At 38.4% G+C, this 13,659-nt stretch overlaps 2 protein-coding genes across 2 annotated transcripts in view; both read left to right on the top strand.

Moving 5' to 3' along the window:
• Nucleotides 1-2,931: 2,931 nt before the first annotated feature.
• LOC307038933 (odorant receptor 131-2-like) lies at nucleotides 2,932-12,714 on the top strand (the record flags this gene model as incomplete). Its single annotated transcript, XM_079680605.1, has 2 exons — nucleotides 2,932-3,045; nucleotides 11,896-12,714. Exons 1-2 carry the CDS (start codon nucleotides 2,977-2,979, stop codon nucleotides 12,712-12,714), a joined length of 888 nt encoding a protein of 295 aa, XP_079536731.1. The 5' UTR covers nucleotides 2,932-2,976.
• A 640-nt stretch (nucleotides 12,715-13,354) lies between these two features.
• Nucleotides 13,355-13,659, top strand: part of LOC307038932 (odorant receptor 131-2-like) — a gene marked incomplete at its 5' end in the record, with an annotated part of 13,521 nt that continues 13,216 nt past the window's right edge. The window contains one exon of the mRNA XM_079680604.1: nucleotides 13,355-13,615. Within this exon, the coding sequence (XP_079536730.1) occupies nucleotides 13,355-13,615 (261 nt within the window). The remainder of the gene's footprint in view (nucleotides 13,616-13,659) is intronic.

Genomic DNA, 13,659 nt, shown 5'->3' with positions numbered 1-13,659 from the left:
ATACAAAGTCCATTAAAGGATGTAGGTCAAATAATCAGATAAGTATTTTAGTTAAAAAAAAAAAATCCACTACAGTTCAGAGGTACATGGTGTACTTTTACTCCACTACATGTATTTAATACCTTTAGTTACTTTACAGATCTGGATGAATGATGTGAAATCTAATCAAGTGTTAAATCAGACTTTAGTTCCACCTGGAGTAAATCCACAAGCTACCCTGCAGTATACAAAGTCATTCAAACTAGCTGCACCTTTACCAGCTTTGAGAACACTTTAATGATCAATCATTATAAAACATATCATATATATTATTCTGAAATGGACCAATCAAACAATGACTACTTTTACTGTCGCTACTTTCACTATATTTTGATGAGAATACTTTTCTACTTTTACTTGAGGAACATTTTGAATGCAGGACTTTTACTGTAACAGAGTATTCCTACACTCTGGTACTTCTACTTTTACTGAAGTACAAGATCTGAGTACTTCTACTTTTACTCAAGTACAAGATCTGAGTACTTCTACTTTTACTCAAGTACAAGATCTGAGTACTTCTACTTTTACTCAAGTACAAGATCTGAGTACTTCTACTTTTACTCAAGAACAAGATCTGAGTACTTCTACTTTTAATCAAGTACAAGATCTGAGTACTTCTACTTTTACTCAAGAACAAGATCTGAGTACTTCTACTTTTACTCAAGTACAAGACCTGAGTACTTCTACTTTTACTCAAGTACAAGATCTGGGTACTTCTACTTTTACTCAAGTACAAGACCTGAGTACTTATACTTTTACTTGAGGAACATTTTCCATGCAGGACTTTTACTGTCACAGAGTATTCCTACACTCTGGTACTTCTACTTTTACTCAAGAACAAGATCTGAGTACTTCTACTTTTACTCAAGTACAAGGTCTGAGTACTTCTACTTTTACTCAAGTACAAGGTCTGAGTACTTCTCCCACCTCTCTATATATGTATTACAGGAGATAGATAGATAAAGATATCTTATCTCACATCCTCATGTTTGTCTTTTCTCTGACGCGATGATGACGATAAATGAAAGCATCTCTTGTTTGAAAGTGTTTATAAAAACGGCTCCATCCCTCTGAGCTTCAGAGAGTCTGACCCTCAGGTAGGTGAAGCTGCTGAACAGTGTGTGTGTGTGTGTGTGTGTGTGTGTGTGTGTGTGTGTGTGTGTGTGTGTGTGTGTGTGTGTGTGTGTATGTGTGTGTGTGTGTGTGTTTCACTGTCTGAGGAAAGTAGTTGCATGTTTCTTCACAGATGTATTGCCTCTATGTCTGCAGCTTCAGCTCTGTGTGTGTCTAAAGAATACATTAAAAGGGAGAATACAAATTAAGTTCACGGTGATGAGTCAGCAGAAGTGGATTAATGCATTTTGTCACAGTGTGTGTCGTTCTGTATTTAAAGAAGTTGATTTAAAACAACTAGAAACCAGCATACGCTTAATTAAGAATTATGCAGTATTTTTAGTTTGTGTTTGCTGCTTCATGAGCGCATTTATTGCCTGTCCTTTTGTAGTAAATACAGTCTTTTTGTGCTTTAATAGGGAAAGGACACACAGCTTGTGAGTGGAGAATATAAATTAGGTTTACAGCGATGAGGTAGAACTAGATAAGTGCATTTTGTCAAAGTGTGTGTTGTTCTGTATTTAAAGAAGTAGATTTAAAAAGGACAACACTGTTATTTTACCTGCTTTTGCAATCCCTAATTTATCATCAGGTAATGTGCATGAGCTGTTTGAATACACTGATTAACCATGCTGGGATTGATTATAAATATATTCATTAAATTAATATACTATGTAGTTTTAAGGTAAATATTTGTCAATGTGTCCGTGTTGTGTCTCTTTTCCTCTCTCAGCGCAGGATGAGTTCTCCAGGGGGTCTTGAAGGCAACATGACTCAGGTTTGCTGCATTATTTCTAATTATCTATGTTTTATTGCTGACTTTGCTGTAAAATTCAGAGTTTCTTTGTCCCTTTTTTTGTGTAAATGTCATAATTGCAATTACAAAAGGTCTGTTTTCTAATGCAAAGCAAAAACGTTTTTTATAATTTTCTAAACTCTGTCCACATATTTTAGAAAAACTGCTTTTTTATAAACCTTAAAAACAATTATCAATACATTAAAACTTGCCAACCACACTGTTGACATTGCACATGGCCTGTTGACCTCACAATGTAACATTGTATTATAACCTAGTCCGGTACTTTTTACCCAAACGTTAAGACTGTTCTCTGATTCACAAATGTGTTAGTAGATTAAGGATTGGACAATATATACAACTTTATAAGAACATATTATTGAAATAATATCCATTAGTGGACTGTGGTGCATTTCTGTCTTGTCCTCTATCATGGTAGAGAAGTTTAAATAATAGCTTGATAAAAATAAATCCATTCTCCATTCTTAATGTATTAATCCTTTATTATGACAGGCAGGCCTTAAAGCTAATGCTTATTATTTCAGATTGTTTGTTTTTCACCCAAGAACTATATTTAAAATGTGTGTTTTACAGATGCAATAATAAATTATCCAGTTTATTTCGGTCCCAATTTCTGGCTTGTTTTGATGATTATCAGGATAATATTGGGGACTTCTAGGAAATATTGTTATGGTTTAAATAAGTACAGGCTTTTTTTTTGTCTGATAATAAAGGCTACTTTCCGTACTGTTTCATGTATTTGTGGAAAAGCCCATTCTTCGTAAAAATAAAGGAACAGATGTGTAGGAGAAACTTACATCAGTGAACGTAACATATTATATTTACTATACCAGATGCATTTTTCTACATTGTCAAGTGTCAACTCGACAGAGACACTGAGATTGGAGTTATAATGATGATGATTAAATGGATTCATAAGTGTTTTTGTTTGTCTTTCTCTCCTGTGTTTGAATTAGCTCCTGCTGTCCAGAGATAGGTTCACCTTGGCGTTCATTAAGAACCTGATCATGGTTCTGATCTGGCTGCTGCTCAGCTACATCAACGGCAGCCTGGTCGCCACCTTCTTCAGACACCAGGTAAAAAATCCTGAATGCGTCTTAAATATTACGTGGTTTGTTTATCTCGAAAAAGGAAATGAAATATAAATATAATGCTGAATGCACATTTTCATTTTAAAGTTGGCAAATTAATGCAAATGTTGAATGAGGGGGAACATCCTTGCTACCTTTAATGATTTAAAGTTCACAATGCTCGTCAAACACACACACACACGCACACACACACACACACACACACACACACACACACACACACACACACACACACACACACACACACACACACACACACACACACACACACACACACACACACACAAAGACATCTGAGTGGCCTATTTTTTTTTGTATTAGTCAATTTATTAAACATGCTAGAAACAACACGAACAATGATAACTAGAAAATAATATTTTGATATTTGAATGGTTTTGTGGCTGAATGCTGTAAACTGTGAACATTTGTTGCTGAATTTAGCTGGAAATGCAGAAAAAGCTGAATATTCTATTAGTTGAATGGTCTCTGGAGCTGCTTTAAGCTACAGAAACCAAGTAAGTGTGCTGCTGAACTTCGCGCGGAAAAATGCAGAAAAGTGAAATGATTTGAATCAAACTTGATACAGCTCAAATGCGTTGCAATGACTTTGCTGGAAACTTGAAAGTGAATTGTTAAATTGGAAGAGTAGCACAAATAGTGAAAAAGCTTAATATTTAAAAGAAAATGTTTTAAAAAGGTAAAGAAAAGAACAACATGTATAGCCTCAATGTGCAGGAATAGCTGAATAAGTTAATAGTTGAATGTTTTCTGCAGCTGAAAGTGGGCTGAAGGAGTTACATATTAAATGTAAGTAGTAGTGAATTAATGTTTACAAACACCTGTGTCCAGTGGCGGCCGGCCCATAGGGGCGCTAGGGGCGCCGCCCCACCTCTTCCCACGTTAAGAGTTATGGCCGCATTTTACAATAAACGTACGTTGGGTCGCTTAAAAACAAATATCGCAATTCGAAACGCAATCGCAATATTTGTAAGAAAAATTGCAATTACATTTTTTCCCAAAATCGTGCAGCCCTAGTCGACTGTATCGAAAGCAGCAGTTAAATCAATGAGTAGAAGCACAACGCAGTCCCCAGAGTCAGTAGATAAAAGGATGTCATCAAAAACTCTTAAAAGCGCTGTTTCAGTGCTGTGCAGTGGCGGCCGGTCCATAGGGGCGCTAGGGGCGTCGCCCCACCTCTTTCCACATTACAAATTAAAATTAAAAAAATTAAAATTAAAAAATATATATATTTTTTAAATATATATATATTTTTTAATATATTTTTTTAATTAAAATTTTTAATGAACAAGGTAAATATTATATAATTAGTATCAGTAAAATGTATAATCTACAATAAAATCTCGTTTTAAATGGTGTTACGATGTCTAAAGTTACTGATAAGTCACATGTTTCTGGCCTTGCCCGTGTATCATTACCCTCTCTCATCTGGGCGCTAAGAGAGGAGCCCTCAACCAGTGCAGCAGCAGCCACTAGCAGCTGATTGTTGCTATCTGTAAGCTATGGCTCTGAAACATAATTTCAGCCAATCAGCGTCATCAAATCTGATGATCACCGGGCGCCAATGTCAGCGCCCGGTGCAGGGTTATGGCTAGAAAGGATCCGTCTTTTGTAAAACTCTTGCGAGAGTTTGTGAGTCACGTGGCTGAATGCTTACGTTTGACAGGCAGCCTTTCAGTTACGATCGTTAACATCAGTGGGCCACAGCAAATGATGGTGAGAAGCTAAACTATCTATTCATTATGTCAATGACAGGGAGTGTGATTGTAACTGTGTGTGTGACTAGCTGGATGCAAAGAGGTAAACACTGTCTTTTGTTTCCCATGCTTGCTCTTCAAACAGCCGGGGACAGATACTATGTGCCCGTTCTAAATAAACACACACACACACACACACACACACACACACACACACACACACACACACACACACACACACACACACACACACACACACATATACACACACACACACACACACACACACACACACACACACACACACACATTATTGTAGTTGAGTTTTGACAGCATCCATCGAACTAGATGTGTTGCCTTGATGGTCTGTTTTCTAATATTTCTGTGTTTCTGAACCACGTCTGTGTCTGCATATAATGTTCGTATTTATTCTCCTCAGGGTTCCCGCGGGGTCTTAAAAAGTCTTACATTTGATAATCTGAATGTAAGGCCTTAAAAAGGTCTTAAATATGACCAAAAAAATAAGAAAGTTCTTAAATATGATTTAGAAGGTCTTAAAAATGATCGGATTTGAAAGGTACTTTTGTGTTGCAATAGCGTCTAAATGTGTTTTGGGGGAAATGTCCGGGCTGCAAAGTAACCAGTACGGTAATAGCCTTTCAGTTCCCCCCAACAATTTGTATTCAATTAAATCAACATGGAACTAGTAATCACTAACTTTGTTTCCCCTGGCCCCTTATCGGAGAACACCCAGCAAGTAACCTAGCAACCAAGCTTCAGCTTGCGGCAGTCAGAAACTCATGTATCTTTGAATCTACTTACAAATTAATATGGGGAAGTGTCAGTTCAACCGTATTTGGTTGGAAAACATCTAATTTAGTGCTTGGTTGAAAGGGGAACGTGTTTGAAGCCCGCCGCACCATTTGCAAAATAAATAAGCGTTTGTTTTGCTAATGTAGCGTTAGCTAGTGGAGCGTTAGCTAGTGCAGCAGCTCCCGCAACAACACCGGGGGACCTCCGGGCGACGTTTGGGTCTACGTCAACCCTAAAAGCGGAGGTGCTGTAGACTAAACACCAATCATACAACAGCAACGATGAAATAGTGTAGCCAATTTAATTTAAGGGGTAATTTCTCAAAATGTTCCCCGTGTGGTTTATTCACCATTAAAATAGCCCCACCTAAAGTCATTTCCACCAGCCGCCACTGCCTGTGTCTGTAAGCCATAGACTGTATATATAAATGGACGTAGTGTCCGTGACGTCACCCATAGGATTCTGCAGATTTGCTGAGAAGCCCTTAGTAGGCGGAGTCGACCACTAACGTCTCGACAGTGACGTCAGAGTCTAACTCCCGCCTGCTTGGCCTGATCCAAATAAGGGGAAAGAGGCGAAGCCGAGGCGGGACCTGTTGCCAATGAGCTGGAAGTTCCAGAGCTAGCTCAAGCTAAGAAGCTAAGCTAACATGAAATACATGCATACCAAGTTACTGCGTGGCACTTTGGTTTTGATAAAACAGTGTAGTTCCACTATATAAACGTTACTTTCATAATCAAGCGAGCCAATCTGCAAGTGAATTAGCTATTTTATGTTATTCTTAATGCTTGTCATTCACACGGTAATCAAATAAAATAAGTACCGATACATAGCAGAACAATTATGGGGATGTTCAGCTTAATAAGCCTTGTTCAACATAATGTATTTAGCTAATACTACAGCTGGCTGCAGGCGAATCAAGTCCGCGTTTCGCTGCATTCCTTGATCTCCATTTATAACGCCGGACCCTGCGGCTCCGTTATCTCTGGCGGCCACCACTGGGATAATTGGGTCCCCTTTTAACATTTGCTCCCGTTTAGCATTATGGGCGTCATATCCATAGACTATAAAAGTCTTACCCAATCATAAACTAAACTGTATATGTATATATATACATGTAAAAAGGGTTACGTCCTTAGCTGGCCAATAAGCTATAACAAGCTAAGCTAACAAGCACACAAACACCTGTAACGGGGTTAACATGTATAATATTATCTTTTTAAACATTTCTGGGAAGTTCTGTTAGTAAATTCAACCGCACAACACGACATTTTAATTGTTTGGTATTTGTAACAATATTCCCTGAAAGGCACAATCACCACGGACACGGCTAAAGGGTCAAGTACAGTAACTACAACTAGCTAACGTTGTAGCCTAGCAGAGTGGACAAGTTGCTGTTAGCTGACAGTGAGGCACGTACCTGTCCATCAAAGTGACCACGCCCTAATTTATGCAAAAACTTTAAGACCTAATATAAATAAAAGGTCACGTTATAAAACAATTCACTCAACAATTAATAATCATTAAGATGGAATCTAACTATATCCCAAATAATTTGTATTGCATCCAGGGGTAGAAACATGTTTATCTCTGCTGTAAAGTGGGGGATTTGAACATGGGGGTCTATGGAAATTCATCCTTTCTGCAGTCATCGCCTATCGGCCAATAGATGAACTGCAGTTTGTGGCCCTTCCTTATTGGCCTCCCGGGTCTGCCCCAGAGTTTTCCGCTTGGTGTAAGCCCAGAGATCAAAGGTTATCATGGTGACGACGTTATCAAACCAACAAGTCCTCCAACTCATAGGACCAAATAGGTCGATTCTTCAAGCGCTTAATACAACGTATAATCACGTTTTAAAGTTTTCGACCTCTAGTGCTCCCGTTGATTGCAAACGTTACAGAGGGTCGTTTATTCACAAATAACCCTCTCTGTAAAATCCTAAATTGTAGAATAGTTTGGCCATTAAAATGCTTTTTGATTAGATTTCTAGCGAGAAGTGTATATTGTACTTTTAGAATCCACGTCCAGTTGATATGTAGGATCTATAGTTTGATAGATATTACGAAGGTGATTTGAGGTCTCGCCAGGAGAACGTGTATATGCGGCAGCTTCCATGTAAAGTTAGCCAACCCTCACGGGGTGAAAACAGTATTTCCGGTCTCGATGTTTTCATAATAAAACCAATGATCAAATGATTTAACAGTGATATCTGCAGTACTCGTAAACTACAAAACATCAGTTTATCCTTGTTAATTATACGACATTAATTGGTTTAAATTGTGTACAATGCTTTTGTGTTTTTCCCATAGGTTTTTCTCTTTCAATTCTGAGAGACACCTTTCTTTTTTCAGAGGTTTTTGAAAACATCAAACTACACCCATAATCCTGGATGTTTTTTTGCCACAATGCACGTTGGGATATGGTGTTTATGCGATATTAAATCGGAAAAACATTTAAAAAATAATAATAATACTTTTTTCCGAGTGTACTTGCTTTTGTCTTTGGAAGTCATCACATAACGGCATTGTAATACACGGTTCGGCTGCATTAAATATTACTCATCTGCCGTAGTTCTTTATTTATAGAGCACTGATTAGAAGACTTCTAGACAAACTGGAAGAAATGCTGCCGAAATTGAATACGTGAAGTGGATCAGCAGTTAAATCAGCAATTAAACAACATCTTCCATTTATTTTCACACAATACGTCTCCTTGCAGTATCAACACTAATTCGGCTGACTTTTATATTTGATCCAATTGGTAGATAAGTTATATTTACACCATAACGGTGCACAGCTGATAGAAAGGGACTTGTAGTTTTTAAAGATATTGCTGATTTACTGAACTACCTTTCCAACTCCTCATGCAGTTGACTGTTACAGGTCTATACAGGTTCATGGTACAATGCATAAGCTTCAAATCGAGAGACTGAAACTGTATTTTTCTTTACCGTTCTGTTCTAATTTCACAATAAGGTTAATATTAATATTTAGTTTGATGTTATTATGTTGTATTAACTTACTAGACCACTGCTTTTTTAACCCGCACCGCCTAGTGATTAAAGCACGTTTTTGAATGTTGTTGTTGAATAAGTTATATTTGATGAAAACATTTAAATATTAAGAGCAGCCTACATACAAAATAGGGGGAAAGTAGAAGGCATGATAGAAATATAGAATAGAAAATATCAAGAAGATACTGTAGTAATCTCTACAATAAAACAGTTTAGTGCAGGACGTCCAAAGATATTAACAGGAGGATGTGCAAAACAGACAAACTAATAAGGCTTTATTTAAACATTAAAGAATACTTTAAGTTAAGGTCTTCTTTTGAATAAGAAAAAATGTTTTGGGGTATCAGCAGATAAATACTAAGTCTGACAAAGTACTTAACGTCCAATATATTGCATAGTTTATTTTGGTACTTGACAATCACCTTCCCTGAATTTTACTCAGGTGTAACTAAAGTCTGCTTTAAGGGTTGTTTATATTTCACATCATTAATCAGAATCTGCAAAGTAACTAAAATAAATATAGTGGAGTACAAATACCAGGTTAACCTCTGAATTGCAGGGGGTAGAATTACAAAGTAACAATGAGCTGTCATGTGGGTATATATTAATGCTGCCCGTTATGGATACAAGCGATTTTCACCCATTCAGTAATTACATGTTTTAAATGTTTACACACCAATGTGTTTCCTATCGCCTAAACCTCCAGGGCTGTACACAGTTTAATACTGTCAACTTCTAATTTTTGGGAAAAACTAAAACGTCTTTTAAAACTAAAATTCCCAGTAGAGACGTGCCATAGAGAACATGTTGCGAAACACAATAGCCATCATGTGTAATTCTGGGGGGGGCGTTTGAGTCCAGTTTTGAATAGTCTGCCGTGGTTTCGTTCCACTTCAAAGAGCTTGACGCTCGGCGTAACCTTGGCGCACTGCCACTCCAACATCCAATCCCAGAGCTTGAAGATTGATCACGGGGTTTGTCAACGAGACTGTAGTCCCAAACGATAGCTGGGGATTATGGGTAGTATAGTGTCTTCGGCCATCCTAAACTCAGATTTTTTTCCGGATATCATATCGCATTAATACCACATCCCAGCGTTTATTGCGGCTAAAAATTCCAATCAACGAGCTTCAAGCTGAGGATCTTGGGTAAACAGTTCAGTGGGTTTGTGGTGTGTATCGCTCGAAAATGTCCCGTCTGTTTCCGGTGACTTTATTTATGGCTAAAAAGCATGCTAAAAAGCCCAAGATTATAGAATTAAACGAATAAATAAAAACAAGGATAATTGTGTGTTATTGTTGAATAAATAACAGCGTGTTATTTAGAAAAGAATAACAAATTAGAAGGAAAAAAACATTAAAAAAAATACAGATTTCAGTATTTTGAGGCTCTAAGCCCCATTTCTTTTCCTCACAGACGGCAAAAAAAGTCAGACATTATACGATTTAAAATAAAAACAAACAAATACAAATATAAAACACTGGCATGTAATTTACGTTAGAATAAATAGAACGGTTTTGAATAATGGATGAGAGTAAAATCTACGTCACTTTACAGCCCCGCCCACTTTTCAAGCCTGAAGGCAAAGAGATCTTCTGTTACTGTCCTTTCTTCTTAGAGGAAGTACAGAAACACGTAACTCTGGATTTATTTTTATGTTTGAGGTGCAATAAACGACACAGCAGCTTTTTGGCATGTTAAAACTATTATTTTCTGCCTCGCTCATGAGAGTAACAGCTGGCAAAATTAATATGATATTTATAAATGACTATTATCATTATTATAAGCAAGACAATAAATGGCAAAGATATGTAGAAAATAAGCGATTTAAGATACGTTCATAAGAAACGTAACGTGGGAGAAAATATGTTTCTAGCTAAACGCAATTGAGAATGCAGTTTAGTTCAGTGGGAACGTAATTTTTAGGAGACAGGGTTGGTTTGGGAATTATGGCAAGTTTAAAAAGAAATATGAAGGCGAATTTCAAGCTGTGTCCCACTCTACTGTATCTGTGACATCACACACTCTAGCCTTAAAAGGCTGCTCGATACTCACTAATGTTGATCTGAAGAAAGCCTCTTTACCAAGCTCCAAACTAAGTTAAATATCTCAAAAAGTGTAAAAGATATGAAAAATCGGATGAACAAGTTTTATAGCTGAAGGTCTTGTGATCCTTTTAAAGTTGGAATGAAGTCTTTAGCTGAAAGTATGTGGAAGGAGTAGCATTTGGCGCAGGGTGAAGGTAAAAAAAGATTTGAAGGTTCCTCCCATTGAGTTACATGTTAAAAAAAGAGTTTAAAAACCTGAATATTTCAAAAAGTATAACATATTTGGAAAAGGTTGAACGTTTCCCATCATGTGCTAAACAGGTTGAATATTTTAATATTTTAAGGGTTTCTGTAGCTGAAAGTATGCTGAAGTTATTTGACGGCAAAATATATAACATATATATTATAGATCTCAGATAAATACAAAACATGTCTGTGAAGTGTTTGGCTCCAAACACCAAACAGATCATTGCAGCATTACCCATAATCCCCTCTGTTTCAGCCCTGTTTCCAAAGTGCTGATTCTCTGTCTGTTACTTTAGTTGAAATAAGGAGCCACTCCCCACGCCCCTCTGAGAGACATTTGGTTACAAAGAACTCAATGGTGCTCTAAGAGGAGATTCAGGTGATAAGGGGGGGGGGGGTTACCTTGGTTGGTGATTGGCTAATGGTTACACGAGCCCAAAAATCGTTATGAAATCATAAAGTGGCCAAAATCTGATCAGCTCATTATCAGACAGGTTTTTATATAAATGGATCAGGACAAAAAGAGAGAGAATCTTTGTTCCTGAAACTTTCAGAATCCCTTCACACAGAGGGGACACATGTTGATGTAGAAGAGACATTAAGAAGACGATTTTTCAAAATAGGTCCCCTTTAATTTTTTTTTTTTTTCTTTAACAACAACTAAACAAAACGTAACGGGGGAGGGGGGGGGGTGGATGCAAGGATGACTTCCTAAGACAGCTGATTGTGACATACACAGGACATTACATACACAATACATTATACATTACACAGGAGATGCCATATTGACAGGATTAGATAGGAGAGCTGCGGACAGTGAACCGCAATCCTCCTGTCTCCCCTCAAAATCCCCCAGCAGAGAAGCTGCACGCTCCATGTTCAGTAGGTCCAGATACTCCCTCAGGTCCCCTTTAATGATAATGAGGAGATCATTTATTCCAAATCATGCAGCCCTTTGAAGGTTTCTGACCCAATTTTTTTCTCATTTGTAATCCTGCAGACTTTCTATGAAGACCCTCGCTACATCCTCTTCATCCACATGGTGATAAACGACAGCATCCAGCTGACCGTCACCATCACGCTCTTCCTCCTCAGCTATATCTTCTACCGGATCAACGTGTCCTTCTGCTGCTTCTTCATCCTGGTGGCCGTCTTCACCACCAGAAACACGCCCCTTAATCTAGCCTGCATGGCCATCGAGCGCTACATCGCCATCTGTGAGCCTCTACGCCACACACAGATCTGCACCGTGCGGAGAACTTACATCGTCATCGGGATGATTTGGTTTATTGGCGCTGCTCCAGATATCACCGATCTATTTGTGACGCTAGCAACCGAATCCATGAGCTTCTTCCACGAGTCGGTGTTCTGCTTGCGGCAAAACGTGTTCAAAGACCCGATTTTGGCTCAGAAAAGACTAGCGTTCGATGTAATTTACTTCTCCTGTGTGTTCCTGACCCTAGTCTTCACATATTTGAGGATTGTGTTTGCAGCACGGGCTTTATCGACGGATAAAATGTCGGCGAAAAGAGCCAGAAAAACCATCTTGCTTCACGGGGCTCAGTTGGCGATGTGCATGCTTTCCTACATTTCTCCGAGTGTGGAGATTGTTCTGAGCTCGATCTTCCCCGGACGAAGGCCGGAAATCAGATTTGTAAACTACCTTATCGTCTTCATCCTGCCCCGGTTCCTCAGCCCCATAATATACGGCGTCAGAGACAAGAAGTTCAGGAAGTACTTAAAAATATACTTTCAGTGCAACAGGTGCCGGGTCAACGTGAAGATGATAGTGGCCCCCGCAAACAGACATGACGAGTAGAAAATGACATGAAAAGAGACATGTTGAATGTAATCAAGAAAATATATTTAATAATTAAAGGATTTTAGAGTCACTGTGATGCAGGAATGAATCCTTATATCCTGAAATGAGTCAGCATTTTATCACTTCCTGGCAGAGAAGGCAAAAGTACACACATCCTTTACTCAAGTAGAAGTACACATACTCATGTTTAAAAATACTCTGGTAAAAGTAGAAGTACTGACTAAAATTCTTTACTCAAGTAAAAGTAAAGAGGCTTTGAAATGTACTTCAGTAAAAAGTACCCATAACTAGCAGCTGTTTTAAAGAGTACCTGACCTCCCTTTATATTAATAGAACAATAATGTCATTGTTAGCTAATGAATGTTTCCATGCTGAACAACGGCAACATGACAACGTTTTCATTGGTCCCTCTTCTTTAGAGAAGACCAGGAAATGATGGATACACGGATCGTGTTCAAATCAATAGGCACGCAATGACTCTAAATAATAATGATCACGCCACCAAACACACATTCAAACTAAAGGACCCAGCCTGTTTGGAAAATGTAAGAAGTAACATTAGCCACCTTTAGCTTGTAGCAGTGAAAGAGTCACTCGGTGGGAAGAAAGACTTGACAACCTCCCATCAGCAACAACAATGGAGCTAAAGGCAAGCGAGGCACTGCCCCCTGGAGCAGACACCAACTACGCAGTGTGGAAATGCCTAAACAGAATAAGATCTGGTGTTGGACGTGCAAAAGCCACTCTCGCCAAATGGGGATACCTAAATGACGGGGACGTTGTGTGTGACTGCGGCATTGAACCAAAAACCATGCAACACCTCCTGATATGCCCCCTGCTGGAGAAACCCTGCACAACATCGGACTTGGCAGAGTTTAATGAGAAGGGACAGCAATGTGTTCAACTGTGGCTGTTGTGGACACGATAAGAAGAAGAAGCCAC

This window comes from Notothenia rossii, assembly GCF_949606895.1.
Source record: "Notothenia rossii genome assembly, chromosome: 5".
In the NCBI taxonomy this organism is placed as follows: Eukaryota; Metazoa; Chordata; class Actinopteri; order Perciformes; family Nototheniidae; genus Notothenia; species Notothenia rossii.
Note: the sequence above shows the minus strand (reverse complement) of the source record. Positions and strands in the feature narration are given on the sequence as shown.